This window comes from Chinchilla lanigera, unplaced genomic scaffold (genome assembly GCF_000276665.1).
Source record: "Chinchilla lanigera isolate Chin_1 unplaced genomic scaffold, ChiLan1.0 scaffold00049, whole genome shotgun sequence".
NCBI classification, from domain to species: Eukaryota; Metazoa; Chordata; class Mammalia; order Rodentia; family Chinchillidae; genus Chinchilla; species Chinchilla lanigera.
The window spans coordinates 1,334,884-1,361,445 of record NW_004955450.1 but is presented as its reverse complement, the minus strand read 5'-3'; the positions used below and the strand labels follow the sequence as shown (position 1 = coordinate 1,361,445).

At 54.3% G+C, this 26,562-nt stretch overlaps 1 protein-coding gene across 2 annotated transcripts in view; it reads right to left on the bottom strand.

The window, feature by feature from the left end:
* LOC102016005 (chromosome unknown open reading frame, human C15orf27) overlaps positions 1–26,562 on the bottom strand; it is a 101,554-nt gene that overhangs the window by 22,643 nt on the left and 52,349 nt on the right. Inside the window, exons 1-6 of one of the 2 annotated variants that reach the window (XM_013518946.1) lie at positions 25,340–25,427; positions 13,059–13,471; positions 12,249–12,403; positions 9,464–9,537; positions 3,400–3,456; positions 2,500–2,638 (exon numbers count right to left, since the gene is read on the bottom strand). In XM_013518946.1, coding sequence (XP_013374400.1) covers positions 2,500–2,638; positions 3,400–3,456; positions 9,464–9,537; positions 12,249–12,403; positions 13,059–13,186 — 553 coding nt within the window. In that variant the 5' untranslated portion in view covers positions 13,187–13,471; positions 25,340–25,427. Of the gene's footprint in view, positions 1–2,499; positions 2,639–3,399; positions 3,457–9,463; positions 9,538–12,248; positions 12,404–13,058; positions 13,472–25,339; positions 25,529–26,562 lie in introns of those variants that run through there. The other variant, XM_005393470.2, reaches the window with a different exon arrangement.

The following is a 26,562-nucleotide window of genomic DNA, read 5'->3' as shown; positions in this document are numbered from 1 at the left end:
AGACGGACTAACTGGAGTCCAGCTAGGAAAGGCTCTGGCTGGCTGGACACTGCCGGTCCCTGCATGACATCTTGAAATACAAGCTGACCTTGAGCATGGCATTCCTGTAACATATCCCGCTGTTGCTCTACAAACTATAGCCCAAGCAGGCCAGAGACAGCAAAGATGAACCAGGTGGCAGACTCTGCCTAACAGATCGCTGTAGAGCTTTATGGGCCAGGAGTGCACACAAATTGGAACTATTGCATCTCACGTGCCAACTGCCTGGAATAATGACTTTTCCAGTCTCTTCTGCAGCTACCAGTGGCCTTGGGCTGTGATGGTTGGCACTGTGGCAGCCACTTTAGACCCATGGCTCTGGGACTGGAAGTGGCTTATGAACAGTATGATCCAGCACAGAGAGAAACAAGGCCTGGGGCTGGGGATATAGCTCAGTGGCATAGTGCCTGCCTGGTAAGCACAAGGTCCTGAGTTCAATTCCTGGTACCAAAAAAAAAAAAAAAAAGCCAATGAAGGGTGAAGCCACTGGGACAGGAGAGAGGGACCTTGGGTAAGACATGTTCCTGTTTTTCTGTGCATCACTCTTTATACTCATCTAACTCCCTTCCACCCACTCCTCTACCTCCCAGTATTAAGTAGCTGAGCAAGCATCACCAGGGGAGAAAGCAGTACTGCAACTAAGTTTCCATGTTAGGCTGAATGTGTAGGGGGAAAGACTGGGGCCTTGGGAAAGCAAAGGGTAGTGTATACCACCTTCCCAGGTAGAGAAGTGTGAAGTCTCTGAGGCACAGGGAAGAACTGAGTATTAATACACAATTCTTTTGGTTTCTGGAGATAACCCATCAAAACAAGTTGCTTCTCCAGATAGAAAGATGACAGACAGACAGACAGAAGACAAACGGCAGCTGGGGCTTTCCTTTTGCCTCTTCATCATGATCCTCTCTCCTCCTCCTCATAGTGAAGATGTGATGGCTGGCACTGGAGCAGCCATCTTAGACCATGAGGTGACACTGAAAAGTAGGATATGAGTCTAGAGCAGTGGTGGTGAACTTATGGTACATATGTTGTTTTTCTTTGAAGACAAGAGATTTTAATGTAGGAGTTGTTTTTTCCTAAACTAAAACCTCAATATTCAGGTTTAATGGCAATATTGGTACTTTGTGATACACAGTGGGTTTTAGGTTGTGGTTTGGGCACTCATCTCTAAAAGGTTCACCATCGCTGGCTGAGAGCAACACAACAGCAGGAGCAGGCTCCTGACCATGGAGGTGGTGCCATATCACTACCTGCAGCTACCACCGACGCTCATGTGAGAGAAATGAGCCGCTGCTTTGTTGAGGTCATCGCTTGTCTGGGTCTCTGTTACAGAGGATCCCGACTGTAGCTGACACGCATGGTGAGGCATGGAGGAGAAAGCCCGGACTGTAAGTGTGGGGTCCCCCGAGATCTCCTCGCCAGCAGCAGCCTCCTGCTCTGTGTGTGGCAGTTCCTGGGCTCAGCAGCTAGGGGCTCCTCAGAAAGCTCAGAATCAGTTCTCAACCTTAAACCGGGCTCTCCCCTGATGCCCTCTCTCTCCTCAGGCCACGTGGCCCATCCTGATCCCTTGGGAACTCCGGCCCCTGGCCTCTGCTGCATTCTACAACCCTCCAGGTCTACAATGCACAACTCCTTTCCTCCCAGCGTCCCACCCCGGATATTCTCTGGCTGGAGCAAGCATCTCACACAGAGGGGACGCCGGCCAGCTCAGTTCAGGTGGACTTGAGGGCAGCTGGCTGTCCTGAGCCGTCTGGGGGCCCAGTGGCCCAGCCCACGGCTCCTGAGGCCAGGGAGCGAATCCATGTCTCTGCTCACTGCAGTCTCCACAGTGAGGCTCCTGGCAGGGGTGCAGTGGGGAAGGGGCCACAGCAGGCTGTCAAAGCCCACTAGTGTGATGGGTGCAGCGGTGCACAGCTGGCAGGAGGAGCCCGGGCTGCTGGTCACTCATCTGCTGCCTGACCCCAGCCCTGCTGGCCTCAGTTTCCCCATGTGTCGAACGAAGGGACTAGGACAGATGATCCTCCAGATGTAGCTGGACCCCAGCACACACTAGTTTGATGATCCTGGATGAGGCCTGAGTGGCAAGGGGTCAGGCGGAAACAGGACCAGTGTGCAGCGTCTCCAGGGTGGGGCGTGGGCTGGGGACAGGGAGAGGCTGCTCCAGGGGATGGGCCTGGTGCCCACTGAACAAGCACTGCAGAGGAACACTCCGGCCACAGCAGCTATCATTTGGTGTAGGATTTGGATAAGGGGAGGGCACGAGGTGGCTCTGGGCCCTTCTGCTCTGAGCCGGTCTGCCTTGCACACTGGGCAGGATTTTGCACAAGGAGAGAACAGCTTGGAGTCACTGTGACTGGTCAGGCTGGGCTGGGCCTGCTCTCCTCATGCAGAGCCTTACTTGCCCCTCACCCCCTGTTGCTACCACAGCTCCTGCCACGCCCCACAGACCCCCAGGCCACTCACCATCGATGACCCTCTTCACCCGCCAGATCCGGAGCATGATGATGAGGCTGATGGCATCCCAGGGGCTCCTGGGCCCGTTGGCCACAGTGGATGCCACCATCGGGGCCAAGGACAGGATGATCACCGCCCCATCAAACACCTGTGGGACGAGGGGCGTTCAGATCTCCAGGACCAAACAGAGCCAGGGCTGAGGCTGGCAGTGGCTGCAGGGGTTCCTTCCCTATGGGTAGCAGGCATCGGGGGCCTGTGTATCACCCTGAACAGCACAGAGTCCCCCACCCCACAGGGACAGGGAAGGGAGCCTGACAGCACAGTGAAATTCTGGACACGGAGTCTCGCCTGTGCAGGCAGAACCGGAGACAGCACAGCGAGGCCAGCGTGCCTCGGCCCTGCCCGCCACAGCCGGCTCCTTCCAGCAGAGCAGAGCGCAGGCCCAGCCCAAGAAGCACGCTGCAGTTTCCTTGCTGGGCTCCCTGACCAATTGCTGCATTACATCAGGGTATATTTGTTTCTAAACGCATTTCAGAAGCTTTTCAGATTGAGTCCAAAAGCGACATTTTTTTTAGTGCTGGAGACAGAACCCAGGGCTTCATGTGCTAAGTACCTGCTCTGCCACTGAGTTACATCCCCAGCCCAAGAATGCATTTAAAAATGGCGTAGAACAGAAAATTTCTTAGAGCATCCTTTGGCTGGAAACCAGACCATGTCACCCCTTCCCTGCCTCCTCCCCAGCCATCCAGCCTGTGCGGCTGACAGGACTCAGGGGTGGGGGTGTCTACTGCAGGAAGGGCTGGCTTGAGGTTGGGTCCCACCTTCCCACCCTGGGACGGGTGAGACAGTGACGTCTGCCAGCTCCCAGGTCAGCTGGGTTGGCGGGTGGTGGCAGACCCGGGTCCTTACCTCTATTTTGTTTTCAATGTAGTCCCAGATCCCCAGCACCACAATCCTCAGGACAGTCTGAGGAGAGAAGAAGAGCTTGCTGGTCTCCAGCTCCGCCCTCAGCGAAGAGTCCCTGCTCCTCAGCCTGGCGCCTTCCCCGTCCCCTCTATGAATGTCCTGCTCTGGGCCTATCGGTGGCCAGTGGCCATGCCTCTTGTGACCATTGCCACCTATCTCTGTGCCAGGCCAGCCCTGCTCAAAACCCTTCACGTCCAACCCTAAGGAGGAGTCCTCAGGACCCTACTTCCCTCTCCAACACTACCGCGTGCCCCGCCCCTCATGACACAAAACTATTTACACATCTTCAGACATGCAAACTTCCTTCCCCTCCTTTGTCTCTACATATGGTGAAGGCCAACAGCTGACACCGCTCTTCTGTTCTATAGCATATTTGACACCCAGCTGAAGACTACATTTCCCAGCCTTCCTTGCACCCCAGAGTGACCACAGGACTAAGCTCCGGCCAATGCCCAGGTTGCGCTCAGCTCTTTCCTCTGTGTTCCTCTCCCTGGAGGCTCAGTGGGTGTGATCGGTCCATCTCTAACTGGGGAGGGCTGAGAAGGACACAGCAGCCTGTTAGGTGCCTCCTCAGAAACCTCTCCTCCTGTGACATCCATTAACTCACCCAGTTTAAGCTCCTGCACTTGGGGTTTTCTTGTTACAGCAGGACGGCCTGTGTGCTAGCCAGCAGGGCACTGTCCCATCTTGTCCTTCTGTCCCCAGTTCAGATGTCACTTCTGTGGAGCCTTCTCCACTCCCCAGGCTCAGTGGGTGCCCTTTCTCAGATCTGTGGTCCTCAGATCCCCACCCAGCTCCACACCCTAGTCCCTGGTTAAGGTTTGCTGGACACTGTCTGACCGCTCCCTCTTAGACCTAGTCCCTGGTGTGGTGTAGACACTGCATGGTGACACCTGTGACAGAGTGACAAATGCATGCACGGAGAAATCTCTCAGCCCTGTGGCCTCCAGGAGTGGCTTCCTCATCAGGAGGATGTTTGTCCACCGAAGATTCTCAAAAGCTGGTCTCTTCTGACCCTACTTCATTTGTCTGTGGTCCTTCCTTGAGCCACAGTGACAGTGTTTCATACCCAACAGTGTTTCATACCTGTCCCCGGAGGCCACCTTCTGAGCTCAGGGACACTGCTGAGCCCTTGGGGCATCACCTACCCACGCTTAGATGCCAGAAGAGACCTGGCTGGTGACGTTCACTATTCCGCTTAAGGACTTGTCTGACTTCCGTGAAGGCCCAGGGGGAAGGACCTGGTGGCAGCAGTTATGCTCTCTTTGAGAGGAATATGGCAGCCTGGCAGCTCCTCTGCGGCCTCTCACTCTCCGGGTTGGCAGGCCACACTAAGCTGCAGGATGGCACCCAGGTAGGACTAGGTCTGGGCGGATGTGCGAGGCCCTGAGGTGACACACAGCTCAGTCCTGGACTGGCCGGGTGATCTGGGGCCAATCAAATCCCAGCTGTGCTCTGCCCCACCTGCCCAGGATCCCTGAGGACCCCATGCGTGAGGCCTGTCCCCAGGGTGGCCTGCACAGCCTCCTTCTCCCCAGAGCTACTGCTCTGGGACTTCACTGTGCTAGCTGGTGGTATGCGGCTTTGAGTTTCCCACGTGTGACTCTGCATGGGATCAAAGAACAGAAGCAACTGTCTCCTAACAGCCCAGCAAATGCCCATCAAACCGCAGTAATTTAGGGTTAATTTAGAGCACATTTAGAGGAAAACCCTCAACTCAGAATCTATATTCTACGTTAACATCCATAGTCTTGTTTTCTTTACTAGTGAGCCCCCAAATTCATTAGCATGCTTCAATTTATTAAAAACATACAAGGGAGGGGCTGGGGATTTAGCTCAGCGGCAAAAGCGCCTGCCTGGCAAGCGCAAGGTTGTGAGTTCGGTTCCCGGTACCGGAGAAAAACCAAAAAAAAAAAAAAAAATACAAGGGAAACAGCATTGAATTCAGCTCTTCTGGAAGTCAGCAGGACACAGCGGTGGCACAGCTTTGGCGTGAGTTCATGGGCACCTCTGACTGTCCCACCCGCTGTCTGACAAATACCTGCACTATTCTCCAATAAGCTAACGCCGCCAAGGCCGTGTCTTGCCTTTTAGAATAAAAAATGGTGATGGTTTTAAAATGTCAGTAAAACGGGCCAAGTATGTCAATATAGATTAATTTAGAATAAGTATATAAAATAGTATTGCTGAGCACCACCAAAGCCATTTCTAGCTGGGTTTCACGTAATAAAATATATTGGTGACATTGTTTCAAATTTCCAAAGTCCATTTAAAGACTCACTAGCAAGGCAAGGACATGCAAACTACATCCTTCTCCTCTCCAAAGGGTGGCAGAGAAAATGAAAGGAGATGCAGACCCTCTCTCGGATAGAGAATGGGGAGCAGAAGAAAGAGTGAGTGATGAGTGCGGGTGAAAGAAGGTCAAACATTGAAAGGGAGGAAAAACGCTGTGAGGAGGGGTCATTTGTCCAGTGCAGGCCTGGCAAGCACAGGTGTGGGTCTAGGAGGACGAGGAGACGGTGGCCTGGGGGTCAGTCCTCGCAGGCCAGAGCCTGAGCCTTCAGAGTAAGGGCCCGGAGCTGACATGTTGGTCCCGCTGTGTGCCCCCTTTGTGTTCGGGAGCTGGGGTGCCCCACCCCGGATGCACCCCTGCCGGAAGACTGTGTAACACTGACTTTTGGAAACGAGGCATCTCCTGTCAGTGTCTAGGAAATAGCTATAATAAATCAATTATGAGGTTCGCTGAACCCCTTCTGCCATCTCCAAGACTTTACACCTTGACACTGGTTTTCAAAAGGTCTCTGCCCATGACCCCAGGTCCAGTTGAGGAGAGGCTCCTGGCAGTGGGGAAGACTCAGCCAGGTGTCGGGGCAGGCTGGCTCCGGTGCCAGCCCATGGGGAGGGGCACGTGCAGCACGGGGGCTGGGGGCCTGGAGCCTGCTAGGCAAGGCTGACCCTATGAATCCCAGTGCATCTCCTCCGTCTTCTCACCTCTTAGTCCTCAGGTTCAGCCTGCAGGGTGGCAGGGCAGCCACTGCCCCCAATGGAGGGCTCCCCTGGGCCTCAGTTCCCTTACGCACTCTGGAACTTGGAGAGGGCAAGGGGCAGGGGAACCTCTCCTGAAGCCCACAGGGGGGGGAGGCACAGAGAGGGCCAGCGACTGGCCCAAGATCACACAGCATTATAGTGGCCAAACTTGCTCCCTTAGCCAAGCAGAGTAGAAGCAAGTTCATCTTCATCTTTCAGTGCATAAAGTACAGCACCAGGCCCTCACCTCCCAGTTGAGCACAGAGGCTCCCAGGGCTCCCAGAGGACATGCAAGGAGGGAAGGACTTCAGGGACCCAGGACCTCAGGGTGGCTACAGATGTGCAACGACAGGGCCCTGGCACAGCTGGTTTTGGCAAAGGGCTGTGGAGCCAGAGACAATTCGGGGAGGAAACGGTGGTTGCCTTGAGCTGTCAGTGACTGGATAAACAAACATGGTCCGTGAAATATTAGTCAGACATGAAAAGGGATGAAGTATTGCATCGTCATTTCAGGGCCTGTCCTGGTGGGCCCTGCTGTGGAGTGACCCAGCCTCAGCGAGGAGGTTCCAGAGCTCTGCATCCTTGGCTCTGGTTCCGAGTGGCCAGCTAGGCGAGGTCCCCACAAAGAGTGGTGCACTTCGCAAATGTTGCTCAAACTGCCCTCAGATCCCAAGGCTCTGCTCACTGTGGGGCTGCAGGTCACAAAGAAGGCTGGTGACGCCTCCTGACCCAGCGCAGCAGGGCCTCTCGCCGTGGGCTCTGTCGGCCAAGGCACACACTCTTGCTGCTCTGAGAAGCACCGGTGTCCACCATGGTGGCTGGTGGCCAGTCTCTCCCTGCCTGTGGACCCAGCACTGTGCTCTGGGGCTGGGCAGACAGCAGCCCTCTTCCCCAACTGCCTGCAGAGCTCTGGGATGAATGAGGGCCACATCCAGCTCCCTCTGAGGTTCCCACAGGCCTTGGGGGCTTTCTACATGCTCGGTGCCTCCGTTTCCTAACCTGTGCTGTACCCGAGGCTGTCCCAAGGTTCCACTGAGATAAAGGGTAGAATATTGCTCAGGGCCAGGGCCAGGGCTCCAGGGCAGCAGGGGCCCCGGGGACTGATTTCCGGGATGATGCCAAAACGCAGCTGCTCACCAGGCCTGGGAAGGGACAGGCTGCACCTGGCTCTCAGTCACATAGTGGAGCAGGCGCCAGAGAGAGAAGGGCCTGGATCAGAATGGCGACCTCCGCTTCCCCAGACGAGGAGGGAGTCTGGTTGTCCTGGGGCTGTGGTTAAACTTTTGCTTTCTCCATTCCTGGTTCTGGCCTCGGTCTTCCCCAGATTTTCTCCTTTCCTGAGCTGCTGGCCTCAGGCCCACAGCAGGAGAGCAGGGGCGAGACCAGGTCAGGAGGCAGAGCTGGGTCAAGCAGTGGCTATAACTGGCTGTGCAACCCAGGCTGCGCCCCTCCGTGGGGTGGGTCTACAAGGCCCCCAGTGGCGTGATGCCTGCCAAGGGGTGCTGGCCCCCTGCACTTCCTGCCGGCCATGTCCCCATCACTGTGAGCACAAACACCTCACACATTTCCAAACACCAGGGGTGGGGACTCTGGGGCTTGGTCCTCCCGGCGCTGGTGACGCTGCCTGGACCCGAGCTTACTGCATTCCTTGTTCTCAGTGGCCTGGGCGCTGGGGGAGGAAGGGACCCCAGCTTCTCCGTGCCAGGCTCCAGCCTACCTTTGCCATCTCGACAAGGCCCAGGGTGAGGTTCAGCCCTTCTCCCCAGATCCTACACCCAGCTCTCCTGCCGAGCCTGCGGGGAGCTCCAGCCCCTTCCCCACTTTGGGGGATGTGTGAAGGGCTCGGTCTGCGATTCCTGAGGACAGGGCCTCGTCTGTTTCAGGTGGTTTGTCTCCGGCAGTGACAGGAAGGGGATGCCAAATTAACGCTGGGTAATAAATTCTGCCAAAGCCAATAAAACCAAAGCAGAGGGATGGAGGGGAAGAGCTGCAGCAACTGATTAAACATTTTTGTTGGCAGCCACAGACGCACTGGGCATTTTCCAAGGTTTGCGTGCTGGAGCCATCTGGCCTAGCCCCTGAGTCTGTGGAACGGGATCCCAGGGCGCAGAGACGGGTGGGGGAAAGCAGGACCCCTTGGGGGCATGCGGCCAGGAGCAGGCACATTGCTTCAGGGACAGCAACCTGGTCAGGGAGCTTCCTGGAGGACAGCATGAGAGATGCTGCTACAGTCTGGACCCCAGGCCCAGGCTAGCCAACTTCAGGAAGCAGGGCCCAGAAAGGGAATGTTCTAGAATGCCTGCTGTGCAGTCTGCACACCCCACATCCAGGATTCTGAGCTGCAGGCCCCAGGCCCAGCCTTCCCCTCTGTAGTGGGAGGGACAACAGAGCTACAGATCAGCCAGAGCTGGTCCACAGAAGGCCTGGGAGCCTCTAGCTAGCTTCTGTGGTGTGGTCTTTACTCACTGACCCCAGCAAGACCCGGGGCATCGTGTCCCCAGGCACCACTTGGGAAACACACTCCTTTCCTACCCCACCCCAGGGCATATCTGCAGATCCGCCTGTCCCCTCTGCCTAGCCCCAAGAGCACACCCTCTGCCCTCTGCCTTCTTGGCCCTGAGGGTCAGGCCACTGAGCCTTCACTGCTCCTCTCCTCCGGCTCCCTGGGCTTCTGCCTCACCTCTGTCTGCTCCTTGCTGGCCACCAACCACCCCTGCTCTTCAGTGTCACCGTCAGTCTCTCCTCACAGAGCCATGGCCACCCCTCACCCCGACACCACCTGCTCATCCTCTGGGCCACCTCTCAGGGTCGCCTGCTTGGACTCAATCTCACAGCTGGGAAGGCCCAGCTCCTCCCCCAGCACCTCCCACGGCGGCGCTGCCTGCAGCGCAAGGACCAGCAGGGGCCTGGCCACCAGGAAATACATAAGGAAGCAAAACTTGGCTTCCCAGTGGGGCTCACAGCCTGAGTCTTCACCTACCTCGGAGAAGAACACTGAGAGGATGACCAGGCTGACCCAGTGAATGATGCTGGCAAACTGCAACGCACTGGAAACTGCAAAGAACAGCAAGGACCAGCTTTAGCGGGGTGGAACTGGACGTGTGGGCACTGCCCTGAAGACCTCTGGGGTCACCCCAGCTGTGGGAGCAGTTAGCTTGGGTGACACGTTGCACAAGGGCAGCCCTAACTGTGTCTATGAGGGAGGTGGTGACAGGCTTGTGGCCAGCGGTGCCGTTCATCCCTCCAGCCCCAGGCGTGGCAGGCCAAGGAGGAACTCATGCCAAGCAGTGTTGGTGAGGCCTGAGGGGCTCTGGCCCCGCAGCTCAGTCCCCCCAAGTGCTGCATGTGACCAGCGGGCTCCGGGCCAGCTCGCTCCAACGTCTCGTCCTGAGAACTGAGCGGCTGAGACAGCAGTATCTGTGGGTGTTTTGGAGGTGGCTGGAGGAGGCCTGGGATGGGGAGCAGGACATGGGGTGACCATGGCAAGGCCTGAGGCAGGCTGCCCGGGGTGCTGCTCCCTTCTAGGTCTCCAGCAGGAGTAGGGGGGCTGTTGGCCTCTGATGGTGCCCATCTCACCTAGTGCCAGCTGTGCTGGAACGTGGGCACCGTCTCTGCAAGGCCTAAGTACAAGAACCCTAGGGCAACAGAGTTTCCCAGCAAGGGAGGACGAAATGGGACGATGAGGCCATGGTGAGGGCTGGTGAGCTTCGAGGGGTGTTCCAGGAAGGATGCTCCCCAGAGCACAGAGACCCTGGGGCATGCTGGGCCCTGGACCGGGGTGCTGCTCCAAAATGGCTTCAGCCACCTCCCTAGCGAGCTTGCTGGGGTTGCTCCTCCAAATGCCCAGGGCCATCCACAAGAACCAGCACCCCTTCCCCGCATTCCGGGACATGCAGTCCTGGGGCTGGGTGAAAACCCAGGCCTTCAAGCAAATTCGAGGGGAAGAAGCTGCAGTATCAGCATCCAGGTGGGGGAAGCTGGGGGACACTGAGGCCCCCTAGCTTTGGGCCACGCTGACCCTCGGAAGAGGGGCCCTGGAGATGCTACGGATCCTTCCCGCCCAGAACTCCATGAATACTAGAGGGAACCAAGGGGCGGAGGCCTGGGTGACTCTGCAAAGACCTCCGGATGATTCTGAAAACATAAAATCTCTCCCCATTATTTCTCAAATGAATTCCTGTGCCTTTTTTTACGGTTTGCTTTAGAAGAGCAATAAATCTCTGATTGTGTGTTTTATGGAATTTAAGATGCCTTTTATGAGCTGCTATTGGATCTCCCACCAAAATCAATCTCCTGGATACTTAATTTTAAGCAAAATTCCAGCGTCGGCTGGGTTCTCAGTTCTCCTCAATGCCTGTCACAACCTGAGCGGCCGAGGGCCCCGACGGCAATCCACCGCAGGGGAAGAAAGGCCCCGTTATGGCCAGACCTCATAAAAAGGAGACAGTAAGGACGAGTGGGAGGGAAAGTCTACAACACGGTTTAATTGAAGACAGGTTGAGTATAAAACCAGTACCGGTCACTTTATGCTAGAAGATATTTTAATTGGAACCAAGGGGCCCCAGCTGCATAAAACCCAACTAGGCTTATCAGACAAAAGCAATTCTGTGCTTGCTGTCACCCTCTCCTGGAGAACCAGGAGGTGATGTGACTTGGGGGGATCCCTGACAGGCCCTGAGTATGGGGCACCCAGTAGAGAAATTGGGGTGTTGCTAGAGAATGAGCCCATGGTGACCACAAGGGCTTGGGGGTGGCAGGATCTATAGTCCTGGATTTTGACAATGGCAGGAAAGGAAATCTCTCCAGAGCCAACCACACCACCTTTGTAAAAATCTGCACCTGAAAGCTCTAGCTTCTAATCAGGGAGCTGGGGGAGCAGAACCATTCACTCCTCCAAAGACCCTTGGCCCCCAGCCCCTGGGGCACCAAACAGGTCTGCAAGGGAGGTGAAAGGATGGCCTTCCCCTCTCATAGCCATGCTTCCATGGGACAACTGGGGCAGAAGAGGCAGTCGATAAGGTTCCTGCTGCCACACGCATCTGGTTACCATAAATGTGGAGCTGGGATGAACCCCAAGAGGATCTCACCCACGTCGGTGTGGTAAGAACTGGCCAAGCGGATACATGGCCTGGTGGCTGGATGCTTCCCTCCAATACCTGCGACCTAGGGCATGTCTCTAGCTCTAACCTCAACTTGCTCTATCTGTAAAATGGGACTGTACAGTCTTGCCCATCATGCAGGGCAGCTGGTGGGCCAAATGTGTCAAAAAGCAAAACTATCACAATGTACGTAAATAACACCAACTTACAGGTGGGGAAAAATACAAGGGCTCTTAGTGTCATTGTGGTTGCTGTCATTATTCGTTATGACAGGGTCATGTGCTCCACACATGGGAACTCTCTTTAAGCTACAAAAAATTTCAATCTGGAAAATTCCAAGTAGGAACAATAAAAAATTGCACACAGCAGTCCCCAACCTTTTTTTTTTTTTTTCATCTCACCAGTTTCTGCTCATGGGATGCAAGGGGAGGGAACTGAAGAGTCCACATTGGGCAGAGAGGGCACACTGATTCTGGGTAACAGAGCAGCTGCCAGATGTGTCCCTCCCCAGTGGCCATCCCTGTGAACCAGGGGGCCAGTGGCTTGGCAGCAGGATCAGGTGGGGCCTCGCAGCCTGCCTGTTGGGGACCCCTGATGGTTGCGGATAGATGCACAGTGAATATTGACATCATATGTATTTGCATAGGTATCTCTCTTGCTACTCACACTGGAGAAGCTTTATATCTATTAGAAGTTCCAGAGTCAGGAGAATCACCACCAATATTACACAGGCTACCAGGAAACTGTTGAGGCTCGCACTGAGCAAAAATACCTGCCACACGGCTGCTCTCTTCCCACAGCATGGCTTCAGCCAGTTAGACCTGCAGGGACAAAAGCAGGAGAGGAGGGCTGAGGGTGGTGGGCAATGAGGCAGATCCCATGCAGCCCTGCCTTAAGCCTGCTGGTCTCCCTCCTCCCGACTTCATAGGGCTCTTGGCTTCATGATGAGCCACTATTGTATTTAGGAGACCAATGGGGTAGAATCAAATGTATCTTGGGAAGGGGACTTGTGTTCTGAATTCAGGGGAGACCCTGAACTTGGTGACCTTGCACACTCACAAACAGAGATAAGGTAGGTCCTGGAGACAGACCATCTCCTGAGCAGTGTTCAAAGTGGGGACAGAAGCTTAGGGCCGGGCGGGTCTCTTGGGCATTTGGTCCTCTCTCTCTCAGGGACACAAGGGGCATCTTTGAGAATACAGGGAGGAGGGGTGGCCATGTTGAGGTCACCTTGCTGACAAGGTCGTTCAGATATGAGCTGGACTGCTTGCTTCCCTGTATGGGGAAGGATGGGCATCCTGGAGAGGCCAAGACAGGGCCAGCCAGGAAGTCCATCTTTCTGGCTGGGCCTTCAGCACCCTGGGGCCATGTGTAAAGGCCTCCACCAGTCTAGGATGCTGCCTCTCCGTCCTAAAGCAGGGCTGGTGCTCCTAACTCACAGGGTTAATAAGAGCTGAATGAGAGAACACATCTGACCTGTTGAGCAGTGTGGCTGAAATGGCTTGATGACAGTGATGATAACGATGATGAAGATGGCGGTGATAAAGATGGCGGTGATGAAGATGGCGACAGAGTGTCTTAGGACCCCCACACGTGGCCATCATTGGCCAGCAGAGGGAGCTCGTCTGTGGCAGCCTGCTGCCAGGGGGGCCAGCGCCCACCACCTCCTGCAGTGCCTGAGGGTATCACTGGGCTGGGAGGGCAGCTCCTTTCTCCCCAAAGAAGGGTGTGAATAGTCCAGGCCGAGGTTTCTTCCTGGCAGTCCATCCTGGGGGAAGGCGTAGGACGGAGCTCACAGTTCATCAAGAACCTGGCAGAAAACTGGGCTTGCTCAGGTCTTTTGGGATTCCCTCTAATACTCACAGGAATGGCAGGCCCTGTCCTCGGCTCTGTGGGAACATAAAGACTGGTGCTCAGCCCCCAGACTCGGGAAGCTGGTCCCAGAAAGAGAGGCAGGAGGATTTCGATAGGTAACGGAGGAAGAAGAGGTAGCTTTGGGTGGGGACAGTTGACAGGAGCCGCAACATGGCCTGAGAGTGAGGGCTGAGGGCTGAGGACCCTGGCCAGGTCAGAAGAGAAGGCATCTCATGAAGGGACCCATGGACATCAGGGAGAAGGCCATCTTCCTTGCTGTTGGCAGTTGGCTTCCAAAGAACACGAGGAACCATTTCTTCCTACTTCCCTCTAGGCTCCCATGGGCTGACCCATGAGCAAGAGGCCACCAGGTTAACCCCAAGCTGCCACCATAGGAGCTGATTCACCATATAAATACTGGACGTCCAATTAACTTCAAGTTCCAGATAAATCAGTATAACTGTGTCCCAAACAATGCACAGGATACACTTAAAGCTAAAATGTAATCTATTGTATATCTGGAATTCTGGTTTAACCTGGCATCCTGTTCTCTTATTTGCTAAATCTGGGGCCCTAACCTCTGAGCTGAGGGTCTCAGAGAAGCCATGTGAAGATGATGAATTTAGTCAGAAGGATGGAGAACCAAGGGACCTGCTCGAGGAGCCAAGGTGAGCGAAGGAAAGTCCATGAGAGACCACCTATAGCAGTGGGCGGTGGGCAGGATGGGATGGAAGAGGCCTTGCCACCCACTTGGGGGCAGGGCCTGTGCCCACCTGCTCATGGCCCAGAGGCCTGAGGCTGCTGCCCACTGGGCAAACACTACAGAGAGCTCCTGTGTGTGCACCAGAGACATTTGAACGTTAAGATCTCTGTGATTAGAGCCCCTTGGCCCCCTCTCCCTCCTGATCCATCTTCTTGTCTCACCTACTCCCCCGACCCTTGGGCCTCCACTCCCCTCAGTTTCATCTTTCACACCTGAGACCCTGCCCCAGTGGCCTCAGGCTTCTGGAAGTTTGGTGACTTCCTCCTATGGCCAAGTGCACTGTCTCTCCAGGACTCTCAGCCACCCAGCTCCAGTCCCACATCCTCCCAGAATACCCCTGCAGTGTGTGTAGCCCCTACGATGGTGTCATTTTGCTGTCATTTAAAGTTGGAGCCAAGCACCTTCCGGTAGCTCTGAGCAGAGAGGCTCAGCCTCACCGTGAGGGTTGTCTGCCCAGATAGGGTCCTGTCTGGAGTGGACAGCAGAAGGCCTCACCCAAGGCCCACAGAGCCAGCTGGCAATCAAACTTCTGCCCCCAAGACACTGCTCATTCTCCCACACGAGCAGACCCCGAGGGGGAAGGGAAGTGCACAGAGCATTTCATTAGGTAGCCCTATTTCTACCTGTTCCAACAGGCAGGACACTCAAGCTTTGGCCTCCTGCCATGAGACGGAAAGTTTAGTTTGCACTGCTACTTCAATGTTAGCATGTTGACTTTCCTTTTCTTTTGACAGAATTGTCAATCAATCAATCACCTATTTTTTGTGACAAGTTCTCATTATGTTGTCCAGGCCTGTCTTGGGCTCCTGCGCTTAAGTGATCCTCCTGCCTCAGCCTCCCAAGTCGCTAGGTCTACTGGTGTGGTACGTCTATGTCCAGCTTTTCCTTTTCTTTTGAAAAGACACAGGCAGGTGTGGGGAGTCACCTGTGATTTGGAGTCAGCCACTGGGAGGCCACACCCTGATACCCAAGCCAGGGGGAGGACCAGGCAGGTGTCAGGTTTTAGAAACAAGTCAGAGACAGGTCTAGAAGTCACATGAATGCCGGAAGACCACCATGGTAGTAGGCACAGTGGTTAAGAAGCAACAAGAAGAGGCAGCCATCAGAGCGTTTTGGGAAGTTCACATTTCATGGGGGCGACACTCACACTGCGAATAGCCGACAGGGACAAACCAGAGGAGGTAGAGGGGTCAGGATGTAAAGTGGGAGTTGACATTTTAAGTAAGACAGTAAGGGTTGGCCTTGCTAAGAAAGTGACCTTTGAGAAAGTGGATGGTGGTGAGGGGTGTGGGAATCTGGGGGTAGACAATCCAGGCAGGGCTGAACCAAGCAAGAAATTCTACTGTGAAGTTTTACTGTACCCTGTGGGGTGGGGCAACAAGAACCACTCTGGGTGGGTGCAACAATCAACCGCTCCCACCAGGGCAGGAGCTGTGGATTCTGCCACTGTCCTTGGTGGAACTGATGTAGCACTCAGAGATCCCCAAGGCAGCTGCAATACTAGGCCTTGTGTCTCTGGTCCTGTTAGTTCGTACCTGTACCAGCTCGGGTGTGCCCTGCTGCACCCGCCTGGCTTCTGGCTACCAGCCTCTAGCTGTGCCAGCCAGAAGTGAGCTCACAAAGCCTCAGTGGCACAACTTTAAGGGGTGCTCCTTGCATCACACTCTTGGTATACTCCTTCTCCCAGGGACCCCGGGGCAACATGCACAGCTCTGGAGCCCACGCACACAGAGGAGACACTGAGGGAGAGAGACATCACGCCAGGAGCTGAGGATGTCAGGGATCCACAGCTGCGGGACTGGCCGCCTTGGGTAGGGGCAGGATCAGCACCCATGTTGGCAGTCTCAGCTGAGGCTGTGGCTAGAGCCATCAAGACAGGCTTAAAAATCCCAAAACCCAGGCTGCACGTCAGACCCCTAAACCACTGCTTGGGGCAGGACCAAGGCTTGTGCTCCAAACCCCCCTGAGGTGATTCCCGTGTGCGGTTGGGATGCAGAGCCACTGTCCCCAGCCTTGGAGGCCAGAGAGCCCCAAGGACCAGGGGCAAAGGCCTCACCTAGGGCTGTGGGAACTGCTGAAGCTCACCCCTCCCGCCCCCGGCATGAGAGGCTGCCCTTCCCTAAAACCCGAGGTAATAGGGAAGAACTAGAGCTTCAGGTGGCACAGGAGACCGACAGTTAGCTCAGCAGGTGAGCAGCAGGAAAGGGGACTGGAAGCAGGAGAGAAGAGATGTGGGGCCCCAGGGCCCTTGCCAGCCCAGGGCAGTGCAGGGCTGTGTGTATCCACGCGTGCCTGCAGTGGGCTGGGAGGGGACCCAGAAGGCCCAGGGCTCTCAGCTTCTCCTGGATCTGCAGAAACAAGGCAGGGCTGCTCTACTGCTGAGGGACACAGACCCAGGGCCCCAGGATGGTGGCCTAGAGGGAGGGTGGGGACATGCGCGGTGGCACCGAGGCTGCTGGTTTTCTGGCCGACCCAGTGTTTGGAAATCCCAAGCTGCTAATAAGATTCCCTCTAAAATTCAAGTGGCTCAGGTATCCTTGGGAGGTGGCATCTTAGCAACAAAATAGAATGTGTCCAGTTTCCAAAAATCCTTGCCTGGTTAACTAACAATTCATGGCCTGTTTCTTTGGAGACGCTGCTTTCTCCTCAGTGCGACCGCACCGGCCTGGCTGGCTCGAGTGGTGCTGTGCTATGGTGGCCACCAGAGGGCAGGCGTCTCCGTATTTCTACCTACGAGGGGCCCGCTCTGGGGCTGCCGGGGTCGTCAAGGTCCACACATACCAGCGGCCAGATGGTGCCGCACGGCAGATGGGCAAGTGGTTTTGCCAGGCAGTCCTGAGACCTCAGGGACATCCAGGCGGAAGGGAGACTGGGCACCTTTGCTGCTCCTGCTGTCTACTGGCAGGTGTGCGAGTGAAAATTTAGGAGAGTGCATTCTGGAATATGGAAATAGTCCTGCGCCTGGCCTGTCCCTCCTAAGCATCCAGCCACGATGGAAGAGCCAGCCATGCTGGGGCCAGGGGTGGCCGCACTGACCTGGGCCCTTGGGGACGGTGGGGACCCTCTCAGTATCCTCCAAGGAGCCTATAGGCCGTGGGAAGTCATGGTGTCCCCAGAGGAGGCACAGAGCAAAGAAAGCCGGGAGACCCTGTGCCCTGAACTGGGATTGTGACCCTCAGGCCCTCAGATGCCCAAAGAAAGGTGCACAGGGAAGTGCAAGGAACCTGGGAGCTGTGTGGCAGCCACAGCTGGGACGAAGTCGAGCTCCGGTCTGCCCGTGACTGTGACCTGGTGAGGATCAGCAGCTTCCAGGGGCAGAGCTCCATGACACTTCTTAAAACAGTGGCCTCTATCTCAAAATGCAGAAGATCACATGGGGTGCCCAGGCTCCCTGAATCTCACAGACATCATCACTTTTTTCCTTTTTGCAGTAATAAGGATTAAACACCAAGGTCTTCCCACTGGGCTACAGCCTCACTCCTTTCTACCTATTTTTTTTTTTTTAAATTTTGAGACAGGATCTCACTAAATCACTGAGATGCCAAGGCTGAGTCTGAACTTTTGACCCTCCTGCCTCAGCCTCCCTAGAAGGCTGGGATCACAGGTGGGCACCACCTCACCCAGCCCAGGTGGATCATCTGAGGAGACCTGGATTCCAGGTTAAAGCCCTAGGATTGGGTGGGCTGAGGCCCCTCTTGCTCAGATACTCCAATTTTACAATGCTGAATTCTCTATTCCAGGGGTCCTGGCTGTCTTAATGAGCAGCAGCACAGGCCAGGCCCACTTTACTTCTCTTCATTGTATTTATCCTGCATGATTCAAAGTATTGTCAGAGAAATTCATGCAGCTGACTCAAATTTAGCTTCTCTCAAAGGCTTGGACTTTATTCTTTTATTTTTTGTAGTACTGGGGCTTGAACCCAGAATGTTATGCATTCAAGGTAAATGTTCTACCACTGAGCTACAGCCTCAGTCCTTTTAAACTTTTATTTTGTAACCAGTCTCCCTAAGCAGCCCAGGCTGCCCTTGAACTTGCAATTCTCCTGCCTCAGCCTACTAAGCAGCTGGGAGTACAGGCATGAGCTACTATACCCAGCTTGGGCTTCAGTTTTACTGATTTAACAGATGTTTACATGACACATATTAGGTACCAGGAGCTGTTCTGTGCACTTAAAAATATTAATTTTAACTCAGTAGTTACTGAAATGTCCTAGCTGGATGTGGTGGCATGTGCTTGTAATCATAGAACTCTGGAAGCTGAGGCAGGAGGGATACAAGTTTGTGCCCAGCTTTGGCAATTTAGTAACTTAATGAGACTGTCTTAAAATAAATAAAAAAGGGCTGGGGATATTGCTGAGTGCAAAGGCCCTGGATTCAATACCCCTAGTGCCACAAAACAAAACCAAAAAAGAAAAAAAAAAAAACAAAACAGGCAAATTCTTCTGCTTTTTCCTCTGTGACCAGATATAGAAAGGCAGACTTTCCCTCCTGTTGGGCTCTGGTGGCAAACGAGTGTCTCCAAACAACAGCCCCACAGTGACTGGATGCTGAGAGCCCGCTCTGAGCCTTAGTTTCCTAATCACCAAAACGGGGATCCCAGCCTCCACGGGATATTGGGAAGGGTTTAACTGAAATGAAAACTGCACATGGAGAGCATGGCACACTGCTTACCACAGGGCATCTATGGCAGCGATGATTCCAATACACAAATGTTAGAAAGGGGATTAAAGGTCCAACTCTGGGAGGCCTCACATTCCTCCCACTCTATACCCAGTCGGTGTGGCCCCCTAATGCCAAGCACTGTGCCCATGGGGTGGAGAGGGCCTTGTCCCTGAGGAGCCTGCAGCTCCCTGAGCAAGGAGCTCCAGGTCTGGCACCACTTGAAAAGTGGGACAGACGGGGTGGGTGGCGGAGGAGGGAGAACAAGCTCACAAGTGTGGCCTCTCCAGCGAGCTGCACGATCCAGCCTGTGAGACCTCTGTGAATGTCTGTGGCCGGTAGACGCCTTTCTCGACCCCGCTGGGGAGAACCAGAACAGCGTCTCCTTCGCCGCTCCCCAGGTGCAAAAGGTGAGCTGCGGCACTGCACGCAGACCCCAAGACAAGCAGGCACGCTTCATGAGAGGAAAGGCGACCCCCCTGCCACCCAGGGAAACAAATAAACCTGGACCCCAGGTGGGCAGTTTCAGTTGTGTTGGAGGTAAATGTCCCCCCAGCCTGACATCTGCTCACCCTACAACTCCAAGTTCCTTGCATCCTTGGAAACGTCAACTCTGGGAGCAACAGTGGGGCGTGGGGGCCCGCGCGCTGCAGGAGCTGCCACTCTGCCTGGCAAACAACTGAGCCTCACGGGGAGACGACGGCCAGCACACACCGTGGCCTGGCTGTCCTTACGGGGAACCGAGGGCGCCCTCCACACACTGCTAAAGGGCTTAGAAACACGACGTGGTCAGGCAGTGGCCTCCATGTGCCTGGCAAGTGGCTCAAGCTTGACTTAGGGCAGCAGGTGGGAGCTGCTGACCAAGCGCTCCAGAGACCCCTGTCCTGAGTCTGTCCACTCTGGGAACCGGCCACAGCCAGGGCATCTGCTTTGTGCTGTGCTGTGGGAGCCTGGCTTCCTAACCTGGGGGAACAGGTGGCTACAGCCTGCAGGGAACCCCCATCCCTAAAGTGCTGTCCTGGGTTGGCTGAGGTTTGGCATTCCTCTCAGTCATGCTCTCCCTTCGTCTCTTTGGCCAAACTCTGGATCCCAGGTACTTGCATAGATGATTGGGGTCCCCATCTCAGACTCCCTGAACTCACCTCACTGTCAGGGGTCCGGAGCTGACTGTCGGCGTTCCCCTTCCTCCAGGGGGCTCAGGCACAGCGCCACCGCGTGATCGGAGGCGCGCTGCTGCCATCTAGTGGCCCCCAAGGCTGCGCACCTTGCCTGAGCCTTGGAATCAGGGATGGCGATGCTTCGCTGAGAAATAGATCTATGAATTTACTGCCTTATTAATCAGTGAAAAACCTTTGAGGTTCCTGGACACAGGCAAGTGGGCTGGCTTGTGCTTACCCCTAAAAATATATGGGGTGTCATGCACTTGCAGGACCAGCTGGGGCATCAGAAGAAGGGTGGTGTTTTATTATAGACAAATTTCACTGGCATCAGAAAATGGCTTCATGAAACTCCACATCTCTTTTCCCCTTAGGGGAAAAATAATGTAAAAGATTCCATAAACCCCACAGTGTATAGCTTCAGGCTTCACACTGGTCAGGCATGGCTGGGGGGAGGGGTGTCTGTCTGTTAACCCTGAACCCAGAAAGACTTTTCTTTCTTATAACAGGACACTAGGCTCTTGCTAAAGGGAGCTGGTATTTTCTGAGACCAATCTGGTTTACTTCTTTTAGTTTGACTTTATGGGGGTGGGCTACAAGGTAAGCCAGTTATAGACCCCAGCCTCAACTTTTAGGCATGGGAAACCTGGTTTCCTCTCTCCGTGTGGCTTCCTTGACTCCACAGACTGGCAATCACCTCTCTCCAGGGAAAGGGACCCCCTTCCAATCCTTACCTCAGTGCAGTGCCCCCCATTTACTCAGTCAGTCAACCAACATTCCTTCCACTCCTGCCTGGGGGAGCTCCCGGTCCCAGCACTGGGGACAGAGTGCAGCCCAGGGTCACTCCTGGGTGCAGTGACAGGTGTCAGCAGAGGGCCATGGGAGCTCTGAGGGGAGCCCCAGACTGAGTGGGCTTGGGGACAGAGGCTCTTGCAGGAAGAGCCCTTAGGTCAGACAGTCCAGGATGAGAGAAGGGGGTTCCATCTGTGGCTGACAGGTTCCTATGCTCCCTTCCCTTGGCCCTCGGTTTAAGCCACTTATCCATTCCTGTCACTTTCTGGTATTTTTTTCCCTTTGGTACTGGGAATCGAACTCACAACCTCACGCTTGCCAGGCAGGTGCTGTGCTGCTGAGCTATATCCCCGGCCATTCCTATCACTTTCTGAAGCAGGTATGCAAGTTCTCTTTCAAGAGTGTCTTTAGTTGTGCTGTTGTGGCTGTCTTTAAGTCCTGAATTGATTCTAAATATTTACCTTTCATGGCTATTTTGACTTTGGGGAAGAGCAGAAGTCACACAGAGGCAGATCCACTGAATAAAGTGGATGAGAACACTGCATGATGTTTGCACAGGCCTTTCCATTAGATAGCAGTCAGCAGCAGTACTCACTTCATTTTTGATCATACCTCGTGCAGACACAAAAAATGACTTCCAGAACTGCTTCAGAAAGTGGCAAGAATCAGTGAAAGAATCGAGATGGTAAGAATAACAGAAGAAAGTCTTCAGAAGCCTGATCTTTAACCAACCAATGACTAGAAAGGCTGAATGAATTTAAGATCTCATGCTGTATTGAAGGCTATTAATGGAGAACTGATTCTTAAAGGCTGTGGCGCATGGCAGGTGATTCTCCAATAGCCACACTACCCATGTCCCACTGGGTAACAGCAACCAATTTTGGGAAATGCTACAACTCAAGAAGTAGGCCTGATTGGCCTGTGGGCTTTCCCATATCCCTTGCCATGTAACTCAATTCTAGCCAATGAGGTATAAGGCAAGAGCTACTGGAGGCTTCAGGGAAAATTCTTAGTTGCTCTCAAGAGAATGATGAGCTGCCATTCTCTCCTGCAAGAATGAATGAGGAAGGATGTAGACTGATTACTACACACAGCTCTCTTCTGGCAGTGGTTACCAGTTTCAAATGCTGGAGAGAGGACAACACAAAGATCCTAGCAGCAAGACGATTAGTTGCTCTTGAGGAGGACAGTTTCTAGGGCATGGAGGAGCCTGAAGCTAGCCTCCAGTAGATGGAGAAATGAATGGGAGGAGTGATGGGAAAGAGTAGGTGTTGATGAGGCTCCCAAGAAGTGTGGCTGCAAAGAGGGAGAGATGGTGGGGGCCACTGGGGAAGTGGAGCTGAGGGAAGACACGAGAGGCTCAAGTATACAATGAGATGGGTGAGGCTGTAGCTGATGGGGGGAGGGTCCTCAGCTGGGGAGGGGACGGGATCAGAGCTCAGGAGATGGGACAGGTCCTGAGGGGTGCAGTGCAGCCATCCAGGACTGTCTCTGCTCTCACAGGGAAGGAGAAGGTCATCTGCTGAGGGCAAGAGGGGACTGAGGAAATGGAAATGTTGGGAAATAGTCACCAGGATGCTCCAGGACCACTGAGGAGGCCTCGCACCCTTGCATGGCACAACAGTGGAGGGGAGTAGCGTGGACTGTGGACAGCTTTGTGTGAGGGCCCTGCTAAGTGGGTGAATTCAAGGACAGAGGGGTCCCGGGATAGCCAAGGAGCCTGACTGAGGCGGCACGAATCCGGGGCTGGGAGCTGAGCAGTTAGGGTGACTGCCCCTTTCACCTCACAAGGCTCACATGGACAGATGCAGAGGAGACTTACACCCCCAACTGACTCACACCTGTTAGTGTGGCCACTGTCCAAGACACAAAGAAGAACAGGTGTTAGTGAAGCTGTGGGGAAACGAAACACTGTGTGCAGCCGTGGGGAGGGAAAATAGTGCAGCCGCTGTGGAAATCAGCCGTGTGGCAGAGCCTTGAGAGAGTAAAAGTAGAATTAGCATGGGACTCCGCAATTCCACCGCGGGGTGTATATCTCCAAGAACTGAAAACGGGGGCTTTAGAAGATATTTGTACATTTGTTCATAGCGGCATAGCTAAAATGTGGAAGAAACCCAAGTGTTCATGGACAGACGAACGGAGAGGCAAAAACGTAGTGTATACAAAGCATGGAATATTTTAAAAGGAAGGGCATCCTGCTACGCTGCAGCACGGATGAGCCCTGAGGACGTTATTCTTGTTGAAATAAGCCCATCACAAAAAGGCAAATGCAGCATGAGTTTACAGATAGGAGATGCCCGCGGCAGTCAAATTCAAAGGCAGGTAGCGGCATGGCAGACGCCAGGGGCTGCCGGAGGGGCGATGGGCACCATCGTTGTTTAATGCATAGAGTTTCTATTCTGCAAGATGAAGAGACTTCTGGAGACAGATGGCAGTGATGGCTGCACGACAACTTAAGGGACTTAACACCTCGGAAGCACATGCTGAAAAATGGAGAAGATGGTAAATGTTACTATACATATTTAACCACAACTAGAACATTGTTTTGTAATGCCAGGAAGTTAAAGGCATACATTCAATGGGGCAGCCTAGCCGTGGCGGTCACACGGTGACATGGTGTGGTGCATGGAGGTTATTTAGTGTCACAGCCACGATACTGTAAAGGGTCAGGTGACAAATGAAAGCCCAGAGTGCTGCCTGGACCAACGGCCAGGAGATGGGGCCATTCCTAGCTCTGTCACTATGCGACTTGAGCAGGTTCCTTGCACCCTAGCCCTAGTGTCCCATGTGGGTACCTGAGACACCTGCCTTTCTAAGGTCTCCTCCAGGCCTAAGAGTCTCAGCATCAGGGCCCCCTCAAATCACAGCTGTCAATGAGCTCAAGGGACAGGTCCTTGGAGAAAGGTCCCTTCTCATGTTGTCCTTGACAGCTGCTTCTTCCCCACAGTTTGTTCATCTTTCCTGGGCGTGGGTGCTCACACCAAGCTTGCTGTGAGCAGGGACTCTTCGTTTGGGTACACTACTCCAGAAAAGGCCAGAGGAATGTTGGGGAAATGCCAGCAATAACGCCTGGAGTCAAGAAGCCAGAGGAGTAGAGTGCTACCCTTCATTGTGGGTTTTGTTTGCCCATTTTCCCTGGCCTGGATCTGGCCTGCTCCCCCTTCCTCCAGGAAGCCCTCCTGCTGCCAGCTAGGTCCCTTGGCATCTGTGTCCCCTGGACTCCAAGCAGCAGCCCTGCTTGGGTTCAGGTCAAGCCTGGGCCTTGGGGCCTTGCAGGCTCTGCATGGTGCTTGCTGACTAGAAGAAACTCCATAGGCCCCATTTGGAGGCAAATGAGAGATGGCAGGAGGTGTCCCCATGGAAGGGGTGCCCCAGTATGGTCACCTGCAGGAGAGAGATGGACCTTGTCTGACCACAGCTTCTCAGAGCCACTGGACTATGGACCAGAAAGGCCTGGCCCAAGGTCTGGCTTGCTGGGAGGTTATGTTTGACCACCAGAGTGCAGTGGCTGGGGACTTTGGCGGTGCAGAGATGGACCCCATGAGCTGGAATCCAAGACGACAGCCACAGAGCAGCGAGGCAAAGTGGGGGTCCTGACACCTGGGCTACACATGTGAGGCCTAAACCTAACCTTAACCCTAACCCATTCCTACCCCTGCCCCAACCACTAATCCTAATTATAGTCCTACCCCTACCCTTACTCTTTGTCCTAACTCCATCTCTGCCCTCACCCCTAACCCTAACCTTACCCTTAACTCTAAGCCTAAGCCCAGGGCTGCAAGCTTGCAGGGACAGAGTAAGCTGGCTCTGTCACCGGACAGGTGTGACAGCACCCTTGGCCGCTCTGGCGTTCTGCTGACTCTGTGCCAAGGCTCAGACATACTGCACTTTCAGAGCAAGCCACCAGGGAGTTGTTTCTGCAAGCAGAGGCATGCAGGGCCATCTATCTTGGAAGGAGAGAGGCCCCTGGGCCCTGAGCACAGGGAATTCAGCTTTAGCTAAGACTTCTCGTTTGTTGCTAAAATACCCAGCAACCATTCTTGTTTGTACCCAAAGCATCCAGCATGTTCCAGAATGTTTATAGACACATGGGAGGGTCACCAGGGCCGGCTCCCAAGGCCCTGGTCAGTGTTGTAATGATGTATCTAAAAGCCACACTGTAGGGGTGGGAAAGCCCAGGAGGCAGTCAGAAGTCTGGGCTGCTGTGTGACTCTAGGGCTTGTGCCTATCCCACTCTGGTCTCTGAATCTCCACATCCCTGTGGGTCTCCTGGTTCCTAAGTATACTAAAAGGGAGTTGCAGGGGCCTTAGGGACTACTCTGGCCCTAAAACAAATTTTATGAGTTCCAAGCACCTAAGATATTGTGGCAGTGACAGGTATGGTTTGTGTCCAAAGCTTTTTGAGTGGGCTGATGTGGGCCCCTGGTCCTGACCCGTTGGCATCTCTAGTCTCTGTGATGCCTCTCAGGAGGACCCTGGGGAGACCCAGGAGCCACCCAAGTGCTTCTCCATGGCCTGCAGCATGGTGCCTACCCTTCTCTTTGGTATTCCTCGTCCAGATTTGACAGGAGCTGTGAGCCCGCCGTGGACAGGTCGATGGCAGCCAGGGGCAAGTCCCGATAGGCAAAGTTCACCAGCTGCACAGGAGCAAGGCTCTTGGTTTCTTCTTCAACTTGTTGGGAGATGATCTCAACTTCGGAAATTCCTCCTTCAATGGCGGGCCTAGAGGGACAACAGGAAGGGGTGGGCCCCAGACCAAAATCCTGCTTTGGTTTCTCGAAAGGAGGAGATGGAAGCACCAGAATCTGCTGTGCCAGGAAAGCACAAGGTTGTCACACATGTCCCACTGTGTCCCCAGGACTGGACCAATGCCCTGAGCAGGTTATTGTAGTATTCTCTTCACAGGTTGGGGAAGAAAGGGAAGTGGAATTGCTCAGGTCTGAGCGTAAGAACTTTGGGCCAGGAACTTTGTCAGGGGGAGGCAGAGGCACAGATGACCCTGGGCTTTTAGGACTCTGAGTCACTGTACTTTACACTGGAGAAGATACTTTCAAATCATTTCATGGTCCCTTGAAGTGTGCCTGTCAACTGTCCCACGACAGGGAAAGATGTCTTTGCTCACCACTGGGTACTGGGAGTCTACCTGGAGACTTGGAGGGACCTCCAGGGCCCTGGGTCAGGAGAGGAGCTGGAGTTGCTGTTCCCTTCCTGTTAGAACTGGTCCTACCAGGTTGCTCTTTCTAAGGTTAGAGTAGGAAGTGGGGTTCATTTGATCAGATGTCTGAGGCATCCTAGCTCCCTTTCTATGTCATGACAGGCTCACTTTGGGCACTGAAAATAACCCCAACTCTCCTGGCACCATAAGACATCCCAGCCAGGGGCTGTGCCACCTCCTGACCACCAGGGAGCTTGGCTGTGTGTGGGGGCACTATTGGCAGTCACTGCTGATGATGCAGATGAGACTGGGTGTACTTGGGGTGATGTGGTCTTACAGTACTGACATTTGAACAGGGTGGGGACACTGCTCACCCTGAGGTATGTTTAACACTCTGCACTGTCCTGCCACAAAACCAGCAGAACCCTGGCTGGGTAACTTTGCTTTTACTCCTTCCTGTCTGTGGTCCTTCCACAACCCTCCACCCCATCTCTGCCTGCAGAATCTGGATCTGGGTCTTGTTGCTCTGGCCAGATGAGAGTTAGAAAACAGTATGAATGGATAAGAGTAAAATTTAAATATTTGAAGGAACATCTTGGGT